The following is a 23727-nucleotide window of genomic DNA, read 5'->3' as shown; positions in this document are numbered from 1 at the left end:
GACATGATCCCTTCCCTCATTCTTCTACGGTAGGCATTTGGTGCCTTTGTGGGGGTGTGAAAGATGGTTTCACCATGCTGTTCTCCCTCCTGGGATTGAGACATGTTTTCAGTCTGCAGCGCCGGGCACAGAGAGGCAAAGAGAGCAGCACATTTTTAGTCTGCAGCGCCGGGCATAGGGAGGCGGAGTGAGCAGTGCAACGGATGTGGGTTGCACAGGGGCAGGCAGTGAAGTTGGGTGCGCATGGCGCCGCGGGCGCGAAATTGGCAAACGGTGCACAAGCAGAGGGCAGCGCGTACTAACGCCAGCGGCGCGAAGTGCGAGCAAGGGGGCATAGGCTCATCGCCACCGCTAGAGCAAGAGAGAGGGAAAGAAAGAAAGAAAGAAAGATATATTAAGCGTCTACTAAAGACCCAATGGACCTATGAGACCAAAGTGGTACAATAATGTCCATGGCATATCTCATCATGGAATGGAAAATAAAACAGAATGAAAACATAAATATAGCTGTCTCACTGGGTGATACAAAACTGTCCATGGAAACTCGTCATGGAATACTAAGAACATAAAAACGTGGGAGCAACATCAGCTCCGAGTAGATGGTATACCACCCTCCAAAATGTCAAGCATGGGGTTGACGAGTATGGCCGAGAGGTCTCCCTCAGCTATGTCACGTGGAAAGGTACCTCGATGGCGGTGGAGCATGTCTTGGATCTGGAGCTGATGAGCTGATGAGAGAGAGAGAGAGAGAGAGAGAGAGAGAGAGAGAGAGAGAGAGAGAGCTCGTTTTTGTTTTTGAATTGTATTCTTGGAGACAGCTTAACGTGAACATCTATGAATATACAAGCATTCGCAACTTTTTATATGTTTCGTGTTGGTTTTTAACTTGTGCGTCTGTGTCATCTTTTGTTGAAGTCAAGGTTGCACGTCTTTAAATTTGATGTTTTTCTGAAAGGATGCTCTTGCCTAATTATTTTTGATGTTGTACTGAACCCTTTCACAGGCTGGTCTTTCTATGGCTCTAGGAGCTTTCTTGGCTGGGTTGCTACTGGCAGAGACCGAGTTTGCTCTGCAGGTGGAATCTGACATTGCACCATACCGTGGCTTGCTACTGGGTCTATTTTTCATGACTGTAAGTTTTATTCTGAATGACAAGCATTTATGAGAAGCAATTGGGTCCATTTTTTTCCTTCTAGAAGAAGGCAAGATGCGCATGTTTGATGCATCTGCAAGATTATTTTCTGTAATTTCAAGGGCCTCCAATACTTTCGAGACCTCTTCTAGATTAGGACCAAGATACAATGTGGTAAACCTTAGGCACCCTTCATTGTTGGACACAGTGTGCTGCTGATATTAAGAACTCCAGTTGGGAAAAATTAACAGGTCTGCTCACTTTCATCTTCACAACAGCTTCCCCCTGCCCTCGCTGAGGGCCCACCACTCTTGCCAACTCACAGATACCTTATGCAAAAAGATGTCGTCTGCCTAGACAGCCTGGTCACACTTGGGACACCTTCACAAAAAGTGACATGGAACCCAAACTTCTACCCTCAGCTTTCCCATTCCCTATTTCAGCCAAGAGCCCACCACTCTCATGTGCTTCTATCTTAGAATGATTTAACCTAGTGAGCCTGATGGAGTACTTGTGAAGGAGTCCCTACTATGGCTTACCAAATGTCAAAAGAATATAAGAAATATCAATAATCAAACATTTTCCCAACAGTAGAAAAAAAAACCTTTTGAATATTTGCTACATGTGTAAAGATGTCAGGCTACAGTGAAGGAACATGTGGAAATATGTGTGTTGTTTCTTAACATTACGTATCAAGCAAAAAAATATGGCAACAATTCCAAGACTTGTTTTGAATCCAGGGCTTTTGCATAGTTGCATAAACATGGTGTTTAGACAATGCAAACTCCACACCCACAGGTGCATAAAAGGATTACCATTTTGCATGTATGCTAGTAACATGGCATCAGCACCAATAAGAAAGGGAGTATTACGGTGTATGCATGCTTGAAATTTGTATGCTAGTAGTGAAAAATGGCTTAATATGTTTGACCAGTGCCATATGAAGATTCACAAATTTAGGGCATGTACGTGTCTATTTTGGTTCATAATACCACACACCTACAGCCTAGAATCCCACAGTTACTTACTATGCATGTTGATATTGTGACATGGTGACAGTTATCTCTTTCAACTTTTGAAATTGTGATATGATGACATGGCATAATTATCTCTTTCAACTTTTGAAAATTGCGGCTTCTATTTGTTTTGATTTGAGCCAAAGTCAACACGCATTGCATATTAAGAACTTTCTTTTTTTCCGACTAGCTTTATTCCCAAGACCCTCCCGTAGTTGCCATTTTTCACCACCCGTACGCGATGCCGCCGAGGAAGCATGTTGTGGGGTTTCGAACCTAGGACCTCCTGGTCCTAGGCAAAGACCTTCACCACTTGGACTATCACCTCATTGGCGTATATTAATAACTTTTTCTCATTGCTTGTTGGATTTTGGACGATTTTAGGTCGTATGTTACATGCAGAAGCTTACAGACAAGGATTATACTTGGGTTGTATGTTACATGCAGAAGCTTATAGACAAGGATTGTACTTTGATTAATGGAATTCAGCACCTTCAATCTTGACGATGAATAGTTTAATATGAAGTGGATAGAGTGCAGAGAGAGAGGAAGAGAAAACACAGTATTGGGTCCCAAATACCCTCTGAAGGGCCCGCACCATGAATGGTGCATTTGCTTTGTAGCTGAATGTGTAAAGGACTGTCTGTGTGACTGTAAATAGCCTGTAGATGACGACTAGGAGGCCTTCTTGCTGCGTTTGTAGAAACGCTGCTGGCCACCCTGTATCAAGACCTCTACCTTGCATTCGGCTATGCACAAGCCTCACTAACTTGTAGAAATTTCTGATGAATGACCCAAGGGCTAGAGTGATCTATATGTCGGGGTATGCAGCTGTCCCAAAGAGGCCGACTGGCTGACCAGCAAAAAAAAAGAACAAAATAATCGTTTAATGATGCATTTTCTCATGTGTGGTCCCCTAAATCTGGGCGCCTAGGGCTGGTTGCTCTTGTGGGTCCCCAATGGGTCTTGGGCAAGCCTTGAAAGCTGCCCAAGTTGCCACAACTTGTCCTCAAGCCATAGCTGGTCCACAATCTTTATTGGCTTTGCTAGTTACCATATCAATATGGGTTCAGACTCACTGTACTCCTGGCTACTGACTCCAAGACCTAGATTAGTGCCCGTACACCTTGCTGCAAGCCCACATCTACATCATTCTAGAGGGTTACAAAGATGTGAGGGACCTGCACTAACATCATGTGCGGGACATGCCAAAGGACCATGACCATATAGGGACATGTACACCTGACCATGACGATCTACAGTGGATCCCTAGTTGACTTGTCCCGGACAAGGCTCACATGGGACCAGGTAACCACCACCATAGGCCTTGCACCTATACTGTACAAAAATGTCCACGTGGCATCCAAGTGCGGGATGCACATGACATCCTTTTGCTCAACTTGATGAAGCTACATAGCCTCCAAATAGTTTATCAATAATGCTGGATAGTCTTGAAAGAAACTCTTGTCAAGTTGTACTACCTCGTGCGTCCCTCGGTTCTGAACCTTTGTTAGAACTTGACACTTGCTACGGCTAGAGCCATTCTTAAAATGGTGCAAAAGGATATGTTATGGAACCAGCACTTATGTTTCCTTGATGATGTTGGGTTCTGGTTCATCTTGGACATCTGAGGGAAGAGGTTTGGCATAGTGCTTCAGCCTCCTAACATGAAACATATCATGCATAGTCCAATTGGAAGAAGGTTACTTCAACTTCATGGACACGTAATTGATATTCTTGATGATGGGAAAAGGTCCGAAGCTCTGAAATGATAACTTTGGGAAGTGCTTGCCCACCTGTTTCAAAATTTGCTTCATAATCTTGAGATAAACCCTTTCCCCTTTAGAGAATTTCACATCCCTTCTATCCCTGTTGTCTTGGTGAGTATATGCCTCTTCCACTTTGACCAACTTGTCTTTCACAGATTCTAAGATCTCCTGGTAAGACTCTGTCACTTGGTTTGCTTCATGCACTAAAGATGTCCTGTTCAATAATGACTGGAACAACCGTCCTCCAAAAGCTGCCTCATATGGAGTCCTGCCAATAGCATAAGAAAAAGAATCATTGAGCATTGCTTGAACCAAGGCAAATAATGTTCCCACTTACCTTACTGGTCATGGACATAGCACTTCAGCACATCGAAGGTCAATCGATTGTAAATCTTTGTATGGCCATCCGGCTGAGGGTGAAATGCACCGGAAAAATTCACTTAGTCCCAAAATTATCCAACAATGCCCTCCAAAAATGACTTGTGAACATGGCATCACAGTCTAATACTATTGTCCTAGGAATGCCACCGATCGGGTACTAATGCCGGAGAAAAAGCTTGGCAAGGTCCTTGGCAATTACATTAGCCTTGCGCAAGGAGTCATCATAGCAAATTTGCTAAAACGATCAACTATCCTGAGACATTGTGTGTTATGCTTACCTTGACCAAGAGGCAAAGTTTTCACAAAATCCATAGATATGTCTTGATAAGGTCTGTCATGTGACACACCTACGAGTATGCAGGGGACAGCCGGACATCAGATAGCTGCCAAGCAGATTCACACAATGCAGGTGACATGTGGCACTGCCATGTTGTAGTGTAATGTGGCGGTGATGATGTGGCAGAAGAGTACAGGTGCCTGAGAGAAATACTACTGGCCAACTAGGAGCATTGGTACATATATATACGTGGGTAGCCAAATCGTCATGTTCATCTGCTTTCCTCAAAGTTGGACTTCAGAGAGCATCTCTCTATAAGCGAAGTGCTAGCTAGGAGTGTTCAGTAGGTCATCAGGTTGTGATATGATATCTTCATTCTCAGCCACATGTTGTACTTGAGTTTCAATTGTATTCCTTCTTCCTTTTACATAATACAGAGCAGTGGTTTAGGACTCTTGTGTGTGTTGTATGTGTGATTTCATTGCACTCTTCTATCTCTAGAAAACCTTATCACATAGGCACAAGTCTTCTATAGTTGGTATTAGAGTAGAGGAAACCTGCATTTTTTTCTCTTTTTTGGCACTTGTGTGCGTTGACTACTTGGGTAGGGCAGAGCACTTAGATTCCAAGAGTGCACAAGTTTGGGTTTGGGGAAAGTGAATATTTGGGTTCTATTCATTGCACTTGGTTTAATTGGGGTATGTTGTGTGTCCCTGCCCCCTAAACCTTTAAGTCATCGCGTAGGGCTGAAATCTCTCACTTGGTCCTTGATCACTCGATATTTATCATGGATTCACAACTCACTGATTTGTTTGTTAGCATGAAGATATCCATGGACACACAGGTAGCTAAAATAGGGGCTATATCTGTTCGTCTTCATAGGATGTCAGCATCTCGAGCACCAAGTATTCTGGATCTAGAATCTACAAGGGCCCGTTCTTCAGAGCAAGTGTTGGATGATTCCACGAGGAGGAAGTGGCAAAACTTTTAGGATAAGGATTTTTCACTCCTTTTGATGCAGGCAAGGATGTACTGGATGAACATTTCTCCCAATCTAATAGTCATCATTGTACATGTGCACGTAGTCGAGAGGAGGGACGTCATTCGCATCATTGATGGTTGTCTGCCACAACCTTAGGCACCACTCCGTGACTCGTTGGGATGACTGCCACAAGGGGTGCTTGAAGCAGTTTATTCTCGTAGATTATCAGCGTCAATTAAAGAAAAGCGTTTTATGCAGAAACATGGCAAATCGATAACCAACTATCTCGCTCGTTTCTAGAGGCTTTTATTGATGCTCCCAAGGACTCTCCGATGGTCAGAGCAGATATGAGCAATTTGTGGATGTGTAGCCACCAAGGGTGCCGGTGCCCACACTGACGGAATGCCTCAACAGTATGACAGTGTCACACCGCCATTCCACAACAATGTGATAGTGTCACCGCCACATTGTAACAGTGTAACACTACCACACTGTCATAGTGAGTCAACGGAGCGCGAGGCATTTAGGACCATCAAAAGCGGAGATGTTGACACAAAGAGGTGCATGCAGCCGCATTGAAGGCACTGACAGCACCGACTAACACTCCAATGACATCTCCTAAAGATAGGAAATTCTACCAGGAATCCTTTTGGACACAGATGGGTGGCAGATGTAACAAACATTTCTTTGCTACTTATGGCCCATCTCATGCCAGAGATAGTGTCAGGCAGTTGCAGGATTCACATGGCACTCTTCACTAAGATCCTCTTATGGTTAGACAAATTGCCACCGATTTCTATCGCTAGCTTCTTAGTGCATTGCCACATTTGATCACTAAGGAGATGTGTGCCGCTCCGGATGCCCCTTTCTTTATGCAAGAGTTCAGTCATGCTCTTCATGCCTTACCTCATGGGTAAGTGTCCAGGGGAGGATTCCCTCTCCCCTGTTTTTTTCATTACTTTTTGGGATGAGATTGGGGCTGAGATCACATCGGCTCTGCAGGAGATGTGGGACACAGGCTCTACGCCTTCTTCTCTCACTGAGGGGCTTATTTATCTTATTCCTAAGAGTGGGGATAAGACATTGATTGGCCAGTGGAGACCTATCACGACTTCCAGATGCCAAGACAAGCCTCAGCATTTGTGGGATATTTTTTATTGAATGTGTATGTTCAACAAGGATATTGTTGCCCTCTTAGGAGCACATACCTTGGGGAGGGCTCATGCAGAAAGATCTCGTTTTGAAGGCTCTTGGACTCATCAGCCTTTGAAGTTTGAATTCTTGGAACTTCTGAAGGGTGAATCTGAGTAATTACTTCAACTGCCTACTGATAAATGCCTCCTTGAAAATCCGGCATTCTGCTCTTATGGGGAACTCTCTGCACAAGATGAGGATCCTTTTTTCTCGAGGACTATGCCGAATCTCAAAAAAAAAAAAGGGGGAAAAAAAATGAAAAAAAAGGAGACGAGAAAAGAAAAGAAAAGAAGAAAAGAGACTTTATTTATTTATTTTCACCAGCATGCTCGCTTCTTTGAGGCCATTTCTTTTTTATCTCCTCACCGAGGACGGTGAGCAGTGGAAAGTGCCTCTACCACACTACAACCCCAGGTACTTGGGCCCACACCCTCGGCAGGTGGCTCCACCTCACCTCCATCTGGCATTGGCTCTATTGCATCACTGTCTCCGCCTCTTACATCGGCCGTTCCAGCCACCCTAGCTTCAAAGGAAATTTATCCCACCCCCTCTTTGATTTCCTCTGATTCCTCATCATCCACGTCCTCCTCCGATAGCGAGTATATTCTCTCTGAGGACGAGGCTGTAACGTCCACTTCCAACCCACCCCCTCAACCACCTGCTCTCGCCCCCACCCCGCCCAGACTCCATCTTCTTCCCCTGTTTCCATTTGCCCTTTTCCTCTTCCTGCCTCAATCTCACACCACCCCCTTCACCATCAACTTTTTTGACCCCCAACCATTTCAGGGCTTCCCCAGACCCTCCACCCATTCCACCTATGCCCACTATCAGCAGCCTTGCGCCATCCCAACACGCACCACCCTCGACTTTAGCTGTTTCTTCATCCTCGACATCAGTTGTTTCTTCCCTCTCCACAACTCCATCCTCGACTTCAACTATTTCTTCATCCTCGACATCACCTGTTTCTTCCCTCTCCACCACTCCATCCTCGACATCAGCTATTTCTTCCTTCTCCACCTCTCCTGTTTCCCCATCCACATCATCTCTTTTCCTGCATCAGTTGCTTGGGAGACATCCTAGATGGTGGCCGCTACCATCCCTGCAGCCACCCCTACCATCGTCTCTACGCGCACCACCCTCGACTTCAGCTGTTTCTTCATCCTCGACATTAGTTGTTTCTTCCCTCTCCACCACTCCATCCTTGACTTCAGCTGTTTCTTCATCCTTGACATCACCTGTTTCTTCCCTCTCCACCACTCCATCCTCGACATCATCTGTTTCTTCCTTCTCCACCTCTCCTGTTTCCCCACCCACATCATCTCTTTCCCTCCATCAGTTGCTCAGGAGACATTCTCGAGGGTGGCCACCGCCATCCCTGCAGCCACCCCTACCATCGCCTCTGGAGGGCCATCACTGCGTACCCCCACTATCAGTTCCCCACATAGGTGATTTTTCGTGTTGATCATGGTGCAAGTGAGCCCAAATCAATATGAAGGCTGCTTCATACGACATCATCTTTGCTCCGAAGGGGAGTTTGTTGGGAAATCAGAGCTTCATGTGTGTGTGTGTGTACACTCTCTTATAGAGAGTTAACTGTATGTGTGTGTTTACATGTGAATTGCCTCTTAGGGTGGATAAGCATGCATTAAATAAGGTCAAATGGTTTGGTGTTAGGAAAGGCCTTTATATACATGGGCTTGTTCATTTTAAATCAAGCAAGTCACATCACTTTGCGTCGTGCGGATATATTCTCTCTGGAACAATGAGTTTCTCTCTCTCTCTCTCTCTACTCCACCATGGAGTTTCAGCCTCCATAGCTGGCCTGTGTAAGCCTAACCCCAGCTGTCCTACAAGCGAGTTGGTGTATCTTCATAGTACACAGATTTCTTGGAGAGTGTATCGACAACAACCGGGGTTTTGACTTTGGTGTATCAATAGATGTATTACTTGGAGTGTGTTCTAGAGGACATGGGTGGTTTCGATATACGAGTGCCGAGCAGATACAGATTTGGTGCAGCGTTTTTGAAGAATATTGTTCTTGGATCTGCTTTCTTCTTTCAGGGTGCATTGGAGCCGGTGCAAGCAGTTCTTGTGCTCCATCTGAGCCGATGCATTAGTGGTTGGAGTTTGGATAGCGGAGTTTTTCTTGGCCATTCTCTCGAGTGTTCTTCTCGTGGGCTACGGGAGGATACTCAGTGGTTTGCAGTGTATTTCCATGGATAGTTGGGCAGACGAAAAGTGCTCGATCCGGTGGAAGTTGGTCATCCACGGTTTCTTTGCAAGTCTTTGTGCTGACGCGAGACGAGGATGGAATGTGAGCCTTCGTAGTGGATACAAAGTGATCTCACAGTGTTTGGGATCTTGGGTATCTTGGATGAGCTTTTTATCTTTTCCTTTTGTGGAAGGGCACTCTATATGGACACCATGTAGCTGAGGACAATTGCCATGCAAGTAGGGGAGAATGTGACACACCTACGAGTATTCAGGGCACAGTTGGATACAAGTTACCGAGAGAAATACTATTGGCCAACTAGGAGCATTGGTGCATATATGTATATATATATATATATATAGATATATATATGTACATATATACATATATATATATATGTGTGTGTGTGTGTGTGTGTACACATATATATGTATGTACACACACACATATATATATATATATATGTGTGTGTGTACACATATATGTACATATATATATATGTACATATATATATATGTACATATATATATATGTATACATATATATGTGTGTGTGTGTGTACACATATATATGTATGTACATACATATATATGTATGTACATACATATATATGTATGTACACACACATATATATATATATATGTGTGTGTGTGTACACATATATGTACATATATATATAGATGAACATATATATATATGTACATATATATATATGTACATACATATATATATATGTACATACATATATATATATGTACATATATATATATATGTACATATATATATATGTACATATATATATATGTACATATATATATATATGTACATATATATATATGTACATATATATATATATATACATATATATATATATGTGTGTGTACACATATATGTACATATATATATAGATGTACATATATATATATATATATATATGTATGTATGTATGTATGTATGTATGTATGTATGTATGTATATATATATATGCATATATATATGCACATATATATATGTATATATATGTATATATATATGTGCATATATATATATGTATATATATGTATATATATATGTGCATATATATATACATATATATATATGTATATATATATGTGCATATATATATACATATATATATATGCACATATATATATACATATATATACATATATATATGTGCATATATATATGTATATATATATATATGTACGTATATATGTGCATATATATATGTATATATATATATATGTACATATATATACATATATATATGTACATATATATGTACATATATACATATATATGTGTACATACATATGTGTACATACATATATATGTACATATATATGTACATATATATATATATGTACACATATATATGTACATATATATATATATGTACATATATGTACATATGTATATATATGTACATATGTATATATATGTATATATATGTACATATATATACATATATGTACATATGTATATATATGTACATATGTATATATATGTACATATATATACATATGTACATATATATATATATATATATATATGTACACATATTTATGTACATATATACATACATATTTATGTACACATATATGTACATATTTATGTACATATATATATACACATATATACATATATACATATATATATACATATCATCCGACACAGGTCCCACCCATTATCTGGCACCCCCTCGTTATACATACATACATACATACATACATACATACATAAATACATACATATATATATATACACGGGTAGCCAAATCGTCATATTTATCTGCTTTTCTTAGTGTTGGTCTTCACAGAGTGTTTCTCTGTAGCTGAAGTGCTAGCCAGAAGTGTATAGTAGGTCAAAGGTCTATGATTTGATGCCTTCATTCTCAGCCACGTCTTGTACTTGAATTTAGTTGTGTTATTTCTAGCTTGTACATAAAACACAATAGTAGTTTAGGGTTCTTGTGTGTGCTGTATGTGTGATTTTGTCACACTCTTCTTTCTATCTCTAGAAAATCCTAGCACCTAGGCACAAGTGTTCTAAAGTCACTTGTACCTATAAAGACACTTGCACCCATAAAGACAATGTTACTAGCGTTAAAGGGGCTTGGATCACCGCAAGGAGTTTAGATCTTAGACCAAGTAATTCCGCTCTGCTGAATTCAGCTTATGGGACATTTAAGTAATTGGATGACCATTTTGCTGTAAAACAACTCCTTTGGCGATGTTAGTCACATCTGTGATAACTTGGAATGGATCATCCCACAAGGCAAGCAGCCTTGGATAAAGCAATCCTCAGGTCCTTGAAAGCTTGCAGCCCATCCTAGGTCATTTGGATGCACTGCCTACGAGTGTTGACACCCCTGAATAGATTTGCGAGAGCTGTCAAGAAGTCAAAAACTTGTTGATGTGGATAGAATCTACCTAGCAAACTACTGCACGTCATATACTGTAATCGAGATCTCCCAATCCAATATTTTGGCCACTTTGGTGAGATCATAGCGGATGCTCTCTGAGAGCTAATGATGTAGCCAAGGTAGTGAATGTTGTTTCGGGTATGTCCCCCTCTACTAGGTATGTGATGGTACCCACTCTTTTGGTCAAGTTTTGAGAAAAAAACTTTTGCTGCATTCATCCTCTCTAAGTTATAATCTATCCGAGGTATCGGGAACTTGCTCTCTTCTATTAGTTTATTGAGCGCACGGTAATCGGATCCATCCTTTTTCTTGGTGAAAAGGATCGGCACTGCAAACGGAGACACATTAGAACATATGAAACTTGATTGTAGCAATTTGTGGATTGGAACTCCGTTTCCATAGCCTTGCTCAGGCGGTACGGAAACTTGCTTGGTGGTTCTGGGCCGGGGAGGAGATAAATGTTGTGATCCTCTAGTCTAGACGAGGGAACTTGGGAGGGAGGTTGTCCGAAGAAAGATTTTCAGGAACCGATCATGCAGAAAAGCACTGGCAATTGATTTTGAGTCTCAGTGCATCAGCACTATATGGGGTGATATCATCCATACTCTCATGGCTACTTTGGCTCGTATTCAGGGGTCCTCTCAATCCACACAGGCAAAGCGTGTTGTGTTTATGCGGGAATGGGACCATGTCATTTTCTTTTCCTCTAGTCCCACAGGTCTTTCATGGCACCATGATGCTCCTCAGTGGTTGAGATTACCTTACATATTGGGGTGATTCTATTCTATTCCAGCTTATAGCCGTGATTGTTGTATGTTTTTTTCATACTTAATAGAAGTCTTTCTTTGAAAAATAAAAATAAAAAAAATCTGCGCGCCTAGGGCTGGCTTCTCCTATGGGTCCCCAATAGATCTTGGACAAGCCTTGAAGGCTGCCAAAGGTGCCAGACCTTGTCCTCAAGGCATAGCTGGTCCAGAATTCCCTTATTGGTGTTGCTAGATAGCATACAAATCATAGTCACAAGAAACATTTTGAGGTTTTTGGGGTTTTGTTTCGAAAGGTTTCTGTCATGTGCACACCCATTAGGTGTACAAGTGGCATGGCATCATCAAGCATTAATTAGGACATTTAAGGATTATTCAGGCATGTATCAGCATAAGCATGTATATGGGGGTGTTTCAGCACCAACATCAGTACTTTAGTCATCATGAGCATATAAGGCATTCATTTGCATCTGGTCAGGACTGTTAGCACCAGCTGAGAGCATGGTATGGGCAGCCGACAGCCTTCTTGGCATTTATGACAAGTCGTGAGCATCTGGGGGGCTGGTCGACTGCAGCAAACTGGCCGAACAGCAGCCATGTTCCCATATAAATAGAAGCGCATCATTTCAGTCCAGCATATCTCAGTTCAGCGCATCATCATCCATTCAATCCATCATTATCTCAGATCATCAGCACATAGATATCAGTTCAGCAACGCATTGAGCATCCATCTCCTTAGCGTTTCCTTCCCAGGCAACAAGGAGAGCATCAGCGTTTTCAGCATATAGACAGCATACATCAGTTCCAAGCATTCCCTTCAGCGTTTCCTTCCCATGAGACAAGGGAAAGTCAGTGGGACAGCAGTTCATCCAGCATATAGTCTTCAAATCAGCATATTCAGCATCATAGGCAGCATATTCAGCATATAGTTCATCATTCCTACCTCCTACATAGAGGGAAGCTGGCATCGAAGGGTGGACCTCAGCATTGGAGCAAGGAACAATCCTCATCTTCAGCATTCAACCCATCCATCTCATCCCGAGAAGGATCTCCATCTAGGAGAGCATCATAGATTTATTAAGATCTCATTGTAACCCATTCATTTAATATAGCTGCATTGCATTGACACTATTTGTCTATCTCTTAAGCATCATTAAGTGCAGTTTAGTTAGCTTAAGGTTGTGTTTACGACGGTCAATCCCTCACATGTCACATTGGTAACAGAGCGTTACAGGGTAACCAACCTTAGATCATTTTCATTCCATCAGTCATTCAGTCAGACATCATGTTAATCGCTTCCGCACAGTTAAACCCAGTTCTCAAAATCTTGCAGGCCATCCTTAGGGATTTTCCCTTAGGCATGCATTAGTAACCCATCCATCTACATTCTTGCACAGCATATAGGGTTGCACATGGCTTGCATAGCAGACATCTTAGCAGGTAGTCTTGCATCTGCAAGGCATACATGTTTACCCATGAATTCTCTGGGGAAGAATGACATCCATCATCAAAGAGGGTTCAGTGTACAAGTCCCATCCATCCGTGTAATATAAACTCAGCATTGGAGCAAGGAACAGTCCTCATCTTCAGCATTCAGCCCATCCATCTCATCCCGAGAAGGATCTCCATCTAGGACAGCATCATAGATCTATTTAGATCTCATTGTAACCCATTCATTTAATATAGCTGCATTGCATTGACACTATTTGTCTATCTCTTAAGCATCATTAATGCAGTTTAGTTAGCCCAAGGTTGTGTTTACGACGGTCAATCCCTCACATGTCACAGTTTCACCCTCGGCTAAGAAACCGCGAGGTTTCGAAAAATCAAAATTTTCATAAAGTATAAATACCTAAAGAACTTATAGTAGCCATCCAAAAACATAGTGTAATGATGAAAAAATGGTGTGTTCTCACACATCTCGGGGAACCATCCTTATTTTGGAGAGGTATTATGGCAATTTTGTGTGATTAGATGTCACAAATGGTTTAAGCAATTGAAGAAGAGAAGGTAGAAATTGGGAAAGATTTAAGACATTGAAGGATGGTGTATGAAGAAAAAGGGGAAAGAAGAGAGGAGAAAAAGAGAAAAGGAGAAGAGAAAGGAACATGAAGAGGAGAGAAGAAGAGAATGAAGGAGTAGAGGTGAAAGAAGTAGCAAAAGATGAAAAAGGGAAGGAGGGAGGCAAGAGAAGAAGAGGGAAGGAAGGTGATGAGGAGGATATGGAAGAAAAACAAAAGTAAAAAAATCTTGGAAAAATCGAAGGGGAAAAAAAAACTAAACCTGAAATTTGGGCGAAACTGCTGTACTGGAGGTTTTTCGAGGTTTTTAAAAACCGTTTCGAGGTTTAGAAAGCTAGAAACAGGTTTTTTTGTTACTATTATACCAATATGGTTTCACACACACTGTACTCATGGCTATTGACTCCTAGACCTAGACTGGTGCCCACACACCTAGCTGCAAGCCTAATAAGTGCCTGAAACACATCTACATCTTTCAAGAGCGTTACAAAGACGTGTGGGACATGCACTCACATCATGTGCGGGACATGCACAACTGACCATGACCATGTATGGGACTTGTACACTTTACCATGACGCTCTAAAGCAGACCCTTGGCTGACTTGTCCCGGACAAGGGCTCACATGGGACCAAGTAACCACCTTAGGCCTTGCACCTGTACTGTACAGATTATGTCCACGTGGCATCCAAGTGCCGGATGCCAATGACACATTTTCTGTTTTCAGTTGTTCAGGTACCTTTCTCAAGAAAGATTGAGTGCATTGTGTGATGCTTGCAGCATAACAAATGGTTAATTCAGATTGGCCAAGGATTGGCTGTATTTTAATTGCAAATTTATACTACACGAGATGAGTTTCTTCACTTTCAGGCTGGTTAATGCACTCTCAAAGGTGGGTCTTGGGTATCTCTGGTTGTGTTGTCAAATGTTTCCTTGCCACGGCCAGGTTTGGAACACCATATTTGGCTTGAGTTGAGCTCTTTTTTGAAGGGGATGATTTGGCTTGTCAAAACACGTCCTTCAAACTTTATCAGAGTCATTTTCTAGTGACAACTTTGTTCCTGTGGGTTTCTTTAGAGTAGATTCATTGTACTCAACACTCTTCACTGTAGCCATGAGTCCCCTTGACATCACGGGCGCTCGGGCCTTCTTCAAACATTGGTAGCATGCTTTCAACCTAGCAGCGGCCGAACAGGGAGAGCACCTATTCCATGTCACAGTTTGCTTTCCTGGACTTCGCCGCGAGTATCTTCCGCTCCTCTCCAGGATAGGATCATTGGTGGGCTCGGTGCTTGAGACTGGCTGTCAACCGGCCTGACGGGCGGTGAAACAAACACTCGCACATAAAACACTTCAACGCCATTGAGGACCTAGAAAAGGAAAACAAACAAGGGGAGCTGGAGTGCTCCTGCAAACAGTACACGGACACCGATTGGCCCCAAAACGTAGTGGCGCCCCTTGCGGTATTTCTTTAATTGATTATAAGAGCTTTGATTACAATATAAGGCTGGGAACTCAGCCGTCACAATAGAACTCCTGAAGCCTGCAAAGAACCTGCATCATGGCTTCCAATCCACACGGCATCCCCAAACAAGTCCAGCCATTGTTCATATCAAAAGGCTCTCTCACATTGAGTCTGCATACAAAAGCTTTCTCCCATGATCAAGGCTGCCACAACCATCCATAGCCTCTCACACTATGAATAGCATCACACCCTGACACATCCAGTGCTTCTGCATCACAACACAGACTCCCAAACTGTCTCTCAAAAGAGAACTCGTATCACAGCACAGCATACCATACAGTTGACACACCTGTACAAACCCTCTCTACCTTCCAAGGGTACTATCCATCTCTGTCATGGATTCCCTGTCCCCTGCCCAATCAGTAGCAAGGCTGTACCAAACATGTGTCCAGTCCTGTACCTTCTGCCTGCATGTGACCTATCTCCTGGAGAAACCCAAAAACATGTTTCCTCGAGAAACCTACGACCTGTTTCCACATGAAACCCTTAGGCCTGTTTCCCTTTGAAACTTCTGTCCTGTTTCCATACATCTAGTTACCTGTTCCCTCATGAAACATCTGGCAACATAGAGATGCCCATAACTGTAGGTCCCACTGTTCCTTTCTAGCAGGAAGAAAACAATCTGCTCCATGAGCACGCAGCCATGCGAGCTTGCATCACTCCCATGCCAAGAAACATAACCAAATGACCTGTACTTGCAGCCAATAACCCAAGTACATAGCTGAATTTGCAGCCAAGCAAAAACAGCCCATAAACTGCCCTCAAAACAGTCCAAAACCTTGCCTTGTTTCCACCCTCCAAACTGCCAAACCCTTCCTCTCACAAAGGGCCAGAGAAACAGTCACAAGCCAGTGAAAAGAGAGACAAAGAGAAGAGAAAATGAACAGTAGCCGGCTCTCTCTACACAGTAACAGTCCACCGCCTTCCACTTGCTCCTCCTGCTGTCCACTGTCTTCCACAAGAAAGAGAAAAACAGAGAGAGAAACATGGGAAAAGCCTGCAGTCCAGCCCATCTGTTGGCAAGGGAAAGAGAGAGAGCACGCCCAGCTCTGTGCGCCTGCTGTCCTACAGCCGCCTGCAAGGGAAAGTCCCTGCTGACCAGTCCGCCTCCTTCTCCTGCAGCTGTACCTGCTCACAGATGCTGCAGCCTAACTGTGTATCCAAGAAGAGAACCAGCGAGTCACCTGTAGCCTCTGTATCTCCTGCCCCGCCCTTCACACGAGCATGAGAGAGAGTTCAGCGTGCAGTTCTGTGCGCCCAGCCAAGCAGCCTGCTTTCCAACGAAAAAGCCAGCCCATGTATCTTCAGGCGACCAGCCCTCCTCAGCGAAAAAGCACACACTCAACAAGAGATAGGCGCCCCTTTTCTGCCCGCCAGCCCCTCTTCTTCAGAAAAGCACACACGTGGCCCCAAAATAGCATATGGGCCACGTTTTCTTTCATAAAAGGCATTAAAAATGATTTTAAAGGTTTTTAAAACCTTTTAAGTTAAAATCTCTTTGCCCCCCTTCACACTTGGGGTTTTCCACACATGGGCTTCCATTTTCACTCCCACCTGATGCCATTCACACTGTCCACCATGTCCCTGTGCACGTGAAACCGATCCCGTCAAGTGGGAAGGACTCCGTTGGACACCCACACGCTTAATAGCACAACTTTAAAACCACAAATTTGAAATGGACAACTTTAAAATAACTTGAATTTAAATGAACAGAAATGGAAAGATGGACACCAGCACTGGGGCCGGAACGGGCCGACCCCCCCCTCAATATATATGATATATTTATTGGGAGTATTTAATGAATACAATGCTCCATGGGTTCTGAGAACCAGATAATGTCCATGTACATATGAAAACAGTACCAAACAAGTAGGCTCGGATTTCGATGAAGAAAACTCGAAGCAGAACGACCACTGGTGTGGTCCAATCGCTACGGTCCTGTGCTTTCACTGGACTCCGCGGAGAGCACCACACTGGTGTTCCGAGACCACGCACAGACAGGCGCTCTCGTACTAACGCCTGGCTCTCCCGATCTCAGCACCTTTGGACCGAGGTTCGCCCATATAGCTTGGACAACCCGGCACCGAACGGGTGTAGGCCGAGCGGGACGAATCTTTTACCAGATTTAAACATATAATACTTTACTCAAATCTGAAAATCACTTACTTGAATATGGTTGATAGAAAACCCATACTCGAAGTATGAAGAAGATGAAACCACCCTTGATGAAGAAGCAGTTGCCTCGTGGTGAACCACCAAGACAAGAGTCACTGCAAGAGATCACAGCCACCTGCTGTGAAAGAAGGAGAACCTGCTTGGTGGAGAAGCTTGGCTGTAGTGTGGAGAGAAGTTGGCCCACGTTTGCTGTAGCAGCACATACGTAGCAATGCCCTGTGAAGATGGCTGGCCCACGTCTGAGAGCAATAGCAGCCGCCTGAAGGAGTGGTAAGCGCAGCCTGTTCTGTAGATTTCAACAGTCGCCTGGGGAAGTAGGCACAGCAGTGCCTTGTGAAGATGCAGGTTCAGCAGTCGCCTGGGGTAGTAGGCGCAGCAGTGCCTTGTGAAGATGCAGGTTCAGCAGTCGCCTGGGGTAGCAGGCGCAGCCAGCAACAGGGTCAGCCGCCTGTAGAGAGTCAGGCGCAGCCAGCAGAGATGGATAAAAGCATGCGCCTGGTTGCTGTAGGAGCAGAAGCACATATGGATTCAGCAGCAGCCGCCTGAGAGCATGCTTGGCTGCAGCCAGTCCACAATCGCCTCCAAGAAAGGAAACGCAGGTTGGTGAAATAAACGCCTGAAGGAAGCGATGGGTCCCCACGCTTGAGAGAGAGATTTCTTTTAATTAAAATTCAAGTGAAGTTAACCTTAGAGATACTTACGCATGCATGTGGGGGATTAGTGGGGGTTGGTGACCATGCCCACCCCCACACTCACTTAAAAGTGAGGCTCCCCACCTTGGCCCCAAAGTGGGTGCCCAAAGGGGGTGCCCACTTTTAAATAAGTGTGAATCCCCTAACCTTATAAAATAAAGGGGTTAGAATAAAATAACAATAAACAACATGTACCATATACTTACCACCTGTTCACATGCACTGAAACTTGTCAGAATACAGGGCAAACTTCACGACTCACTGGCAGGCGTCCCCGCTCAGTAAGTAACACGTCAAGCAGGCAAACACACAAATACATGTCATGCGAAAACAGTTTCAAACATGCAAAATATGTGTGCATGTGCAAAAAGTAACATGGACATATCTCCCGTTCATGGAACATGTACAAAATATCTGTCGGCACAAAACTGGCACGACATAAAACATAAAAACCTGGTCTTACTATGGAGTGACAGTCCCATAGGTAAGACACAGTTCCAGGCACGAGTTTCCCTAGGTGTGACAGTCCCATAGGTAAAACACGGCACGAATACTGGCTCTTCCATGGCGTGACAGTCCCATGGATCGAACACAGTCCAGGTCATACACGGGTGGCACTGATCTGGCTCCCGTCCATACGACACCATCCTGCTAACACACGGGTGGCACCAGTCTGGCTCCCGTCCATGTCAGCAAAATACTGGCCTCTTCACACGAGACACTGGCCTGGCCTCAAGTGAACGAGACGCAAAAAGTAGGAATGGACCAAATGGTCGGCCAATTGGTGACATCCCCCCGGGCTTCTAAAGAGTTGACCTCAACTTAAAAGCCTCAAGATATGCCTGCAACAATTGCGGATAATCTGCAAAGTAATCTTCATTTACCCATTTGGCATCAATAGGCAAGTAATTCTTAAACTTCACAAGGTATCTCCTGGAAAGCTTTCCTGCGGGTAACTTTCTCTCCTTGTGAAAAACAATCTGTTCTGGCTGGAGGATCTCCTCAAGCTCTTCAATTTCTGGCGGATCTTCTGTGACAGGCTCATCAGGATCTGGCCCCACATATTTCCGAAATAGACTCACATGAAAAGCATTGTGAATCTTCCAATGACTAGGTAGAGCAAGCCTGTAGGACACTTCATTGATTTTGTGAATCACCTTGAAAGGTCCATAATAGCGAGGAGAAAGCTTAGGATATGATCCTTCTCGTCCTGGCCTCTTCCGAAGCCTAGCCTTCTCAAATTTCAGCAATACCCAATCACCTTCTTTGACTTCCATGTCCCTTCTATGCTTGTCAGCAGCCATTTTATGCTTATCCTGAGATCTTGCAATGGCTGTCCGCACCTGACCAAAGGCAACATCCAAGTCACGAACATATTCATCAGCTGCAAAAATCTCATCCTTTGTACGAAGGATGGGTGGCAAGACCACTCTGCCATAAATAATCTCAAACGGAGCCTTTCCTGTGGAAGCATGGATTGTATTGTTGTAGGCAAACTCAACAAGTGGAAGATACTTCTCCCATGCACTCTTTTGATCTGCCACATAACACTTCAATAAATCCAACACAGCTGAATTTGCAGCTTCACTTTGGCCATCCGTTTGGGGATGATAAGCTGATGAAAACTCAAGCTTAGTACCCATATTATCAAACAAAGCCCTCCAAAATAGGCTTGTAGTCCTGGGATCTCTATCCCCAACAATGGATTTAGGCATACCATGATGCTTGAAAATATTAGCAAGAAAAAGCTTTACCATATGATCAGCTTTGATGGTTTTCTTGACGGGCAAGAAGTGAGCTTGCTTGCTAAACCTGTCCACAATAGTCCAAATAGCATCATTCCCATGCTGGGATCTAGGCAAATCCATAATAAAATCCATCGTGATACTTTCCCAAGGTTGCGAGGGAATAGGCAATGGCTGAAGCAAACCTGGAGGCTTTTGTCTATCAAATTTCACCTTTTGGCAAGTGATACATGCACGCACATAAGCCTCAATGTCTTTACGCATGCTTGGCCAAAAGAAGTACCTCTGAATCATGTGAGTAGTAGGCATAATATCTCTATGACCAGCATAAGGTGGAGCGTGACATTCGTCCATAACCTTTGGACGCAAATCCTTCACCACACATAGGCAATTATCCTTCATGAGATAACCCTCGTTGATAACATAAGAGGCATGTGAATGACCAGCCATCAAATCAGTCCATATATGGCAAAAATCAGCATCCAAATGATACAAATCTCTCATAGCAGATAGATCTCCATGAGAGGCCACTGAGACTGCAGCAATATAAGGCCTCCTAGATAGTGCATCGGCCACGACATTTTTCTTTCCTGGAGTATGCACAATCTGAAAATGAAACATGGAAAGAAAATTTGCCATTCTCATCTGCTTCTCTGAAAGCTTGGTTTGAGATAGAAAGTATCTCAAGCTTTGATGATCTGTCTTGACTACAAATTCAGCCCCAAGAAGGTAGTGTTTCCAAATCTTTAAGGCGTGAATTACAGCCAAGAGCTCTTTCTCATAGATATCCATATGAAGCTCAGCATCATGCAAACGACGGCTCTCGTATGCAACTGCATGCCCTTCTTGATTTAGGACAGCTCCTATGCAATCACCACAAGCATCACATTCAACCACGAATGACTTGTGCAAGTCAGGAACAATCAATACTGGACCACATATGATCGCATGCTTGAGCTGCAAGAAAGCATCCTGTTCCTTTGAAGTCCATTTGAAAACAGTTTTCTTCTTCGTGAGATCATGTAGAGGAGTGGCAATCATGGCGAAATGCCTTATGAAACGCCTGTAGTACGAACATAATCCCAGAAAACTACGTACTTGATGTACGTTTTGCAATTCGGGCCAATTCCGAATAGTCTCTATCTTTGCAGGATCCATTGTAACTCCATCCTTGGATACAATATGTCCCAGATAATGAATCTCTGAAAGGAAAAACTCACTTTTCTTGGCATTGACGAAAAGTTTATGCTTCCGCAACTCTTCGAACACTGTGACCAAATGAGTTCTGTGTTCCTGCTCATTCTTGGAGAAAACCAAGATATCATCAAAGAAGACTCCTGTAAACTTGCGATGGGGTCGGAATATCCTATCCATCATACGATTAAAAGTAGCAGGAGCATTGGTGAGACCAAAAGGCATTACCAAGAATTCATATAATCCGAAGGCTGTCCTGAATGCAGTCTTATGGACATCTTGTGGCACCACGCGTATCTGGTGATAACCACTCTTCAAATCAAGTCTGCTAAAGCAAGCTGAACCATCAAGCTTATCCAAGATATCATCAATACGTGGAATTGGGAATCTGTTCTTGATGGTAAGCTTGTTCAAAGCTCTATAGTCAACACACATACGGAATGATCCGTCCTTCTTTTGAACAAGAAGCACAGGAGAGCAGTAAGGTGAGGAACTGGGCTGAACCAAACCTTTCTCTAAAAGCTCGTTTACCTGCTTCATAATTTCTTCTTGTTGTGCAGCACTCACTCGGTATGCGGGTTTGTTAGGTGGAGAACTACCTGGCACAAGATCTATGCGGTGATCTTCGGGCCTTTGGGGAGGTAATTCACCTGGCAATGAGTCAGCAAAACAGTCTTTGAATGCATTAAGAAAATTCAGCCTATCATTAGACATAGCATCCACATTTTGATGATTTGGCACAAGACTATCACGCACAAAAACCAAGTACGCAGAAAGACTCTTTTTCATTGCTTTATTAATTTGGATGTGTGATACAACTGGGATGGAATCCCCTTCTTTGCCAGCATCAATAAAGTGCATGCGGCCTTTATGCATAAAAGAAATCATATTTGACTTGTAGTCTTTGCGGGGCTCAAGCCTATGATGCCACGGCTTGCCCAACAATACATCACATCCATTCAGAGGAGCAACTAAGAAATGCTCATTGTCAAGGTAGCCCTGTATATGAATACGCAACTTCCCAATCAAAGGGGTAACCTGCACCTCTTTGCCAATAAATGCAGCTTCGGCTTCAATCTGAGGTCCCATGCTTTCAACCTCAATTCCCAATGCAGCTGCCATTTGCATAGAGATGAAATTGTCAATTGCACAGTCATCAAACATGAATAATGCGGGCTGATCCTTGATTTGCCCCCAAGCCTTGCAAACCATACGCTCTTTTGCATCATGACCTGTATTACCTTGCACATCAGGAACTGCATGAACATTTGCTTTGGTGTACTTGTCCTCGTGCTTTGGTTTGCGATCTGGGCATTGCCGAAACATGTGGTCTTTGCTACCACAAGAAAAGCATTTTCCATCCTTAGCATATTGCTCTCTTTGCTCCGGGGTTAATCCAAATTTGTTCTTTCTTGGGCCCTGTTCTTTGGATGTGTTATTTTCAGCTTTACCACCCTTGTAAGGCTCCCGAAAGTTCTTTTTAGGTGGCTGTCCACCCTTTTGCTGATTTGGGGCAGCCTTGTCCTTTGCCTTGGAACCTCCTTGATCTTGCTTGATCTTGAGCACCAATTGCTCTGTAGCAAGGGCAGAAGCTGTGAGTTGTTGCAACGTATGTTTTGGGTGCAATTCAATACCCGATCTATATGCAGGTTGCAATCCAGAACGAAACTTCCTTTTTCTTTCCTCCTCTGAGATTAGCATGAAGGGAGTCACTTCCAGCAACACTTTCCAAAATTTGTTAACATACTGTTGCACACTCTCGTTATCTTTTTGTTCCAGCCTATCCCACTTTTGAGTGAGAGTTTGCTCTGCATTGGGTGGTAAGAACTGAGCATAAAATCTATCTTTGAATTCCTTCCAAGTAGAGATGGGATCCTTGGTGATCTTTTCGGTGATCCACCAATGGGCAGCAGTGCCTTTCAGAAACATGCTAGCATGGCGCACCTTTGACTTTTCTGTAAAGTCCTCATCGCTAAAAGCAATGTCGAACTATGCCACAAACGCTAACACCTTAGAAGCATCGTGTTCACCATGAAAGACATCAAATTTGACAGATTTATCACCTGCTTTGAATTCCTTGAGCTTCCTGGCATGAGGCTCATGGTCTACTCTTTTTCTTTTCCCCTTATCCAACGGGGTAGCCCTGTCTGCATGGGCTCCATGGGCCGTCATAGAAGCTTCATGGGGCACGGTGGGATGTGCTCCACGAACTCGAAGCTCAG

At 43.4% G+C, this 23727-nt stretch overlaps 1 protein-coding gene across 3 annotated transcripts in view; it reads left to right on the top strand.

Annotated features, from left to right (window-relative positions):
- Nucleotides 1-23727, top strand: part of LOC147625897 (K(+) efflux antiporter 2, chloroplastic-like) — a 103813-nt gene that overhangs the window by 54088 nt on the left and 25998 nt on the right. For all 3 annotated transcript variants that reach the window (XR_015268737.1, XM_086817445.1, XM_086817444.1), the window contains one exon: nt 1004-1132. Coding sequence is in view for 2 of the 3 variants with exons in the window: in XM_086817445.1 (XP_086673571.1) it covers nt 1004-1132 (129 nt within the window). In the remaining variant the exon portion in view is untranslated. The remainder of the gene's footprint in view (nt 1-1003; nt 1133-23727) is intronic.

Source organism: Cibotium barometz, chromosome 23 (genome assembly GCF_041138505.1).
Source record: "Cibotium barometz isolate CiBa-2024 chromosome 23, ASM4113850v1, whole genome shotgun sequence".
Lineage (NCBI taxonomy): Eukaryota > Viridiplantae > Streptophyta > Polypodiopsida > Cyatheales > Cibotiaceae > Cibotium > Cibotium barometz.
The sequence above is the reverse complement of the archived record's forward strand: the minus strand, read 5'-3'. Positions and strand labels throughout refer to the sequence as shown.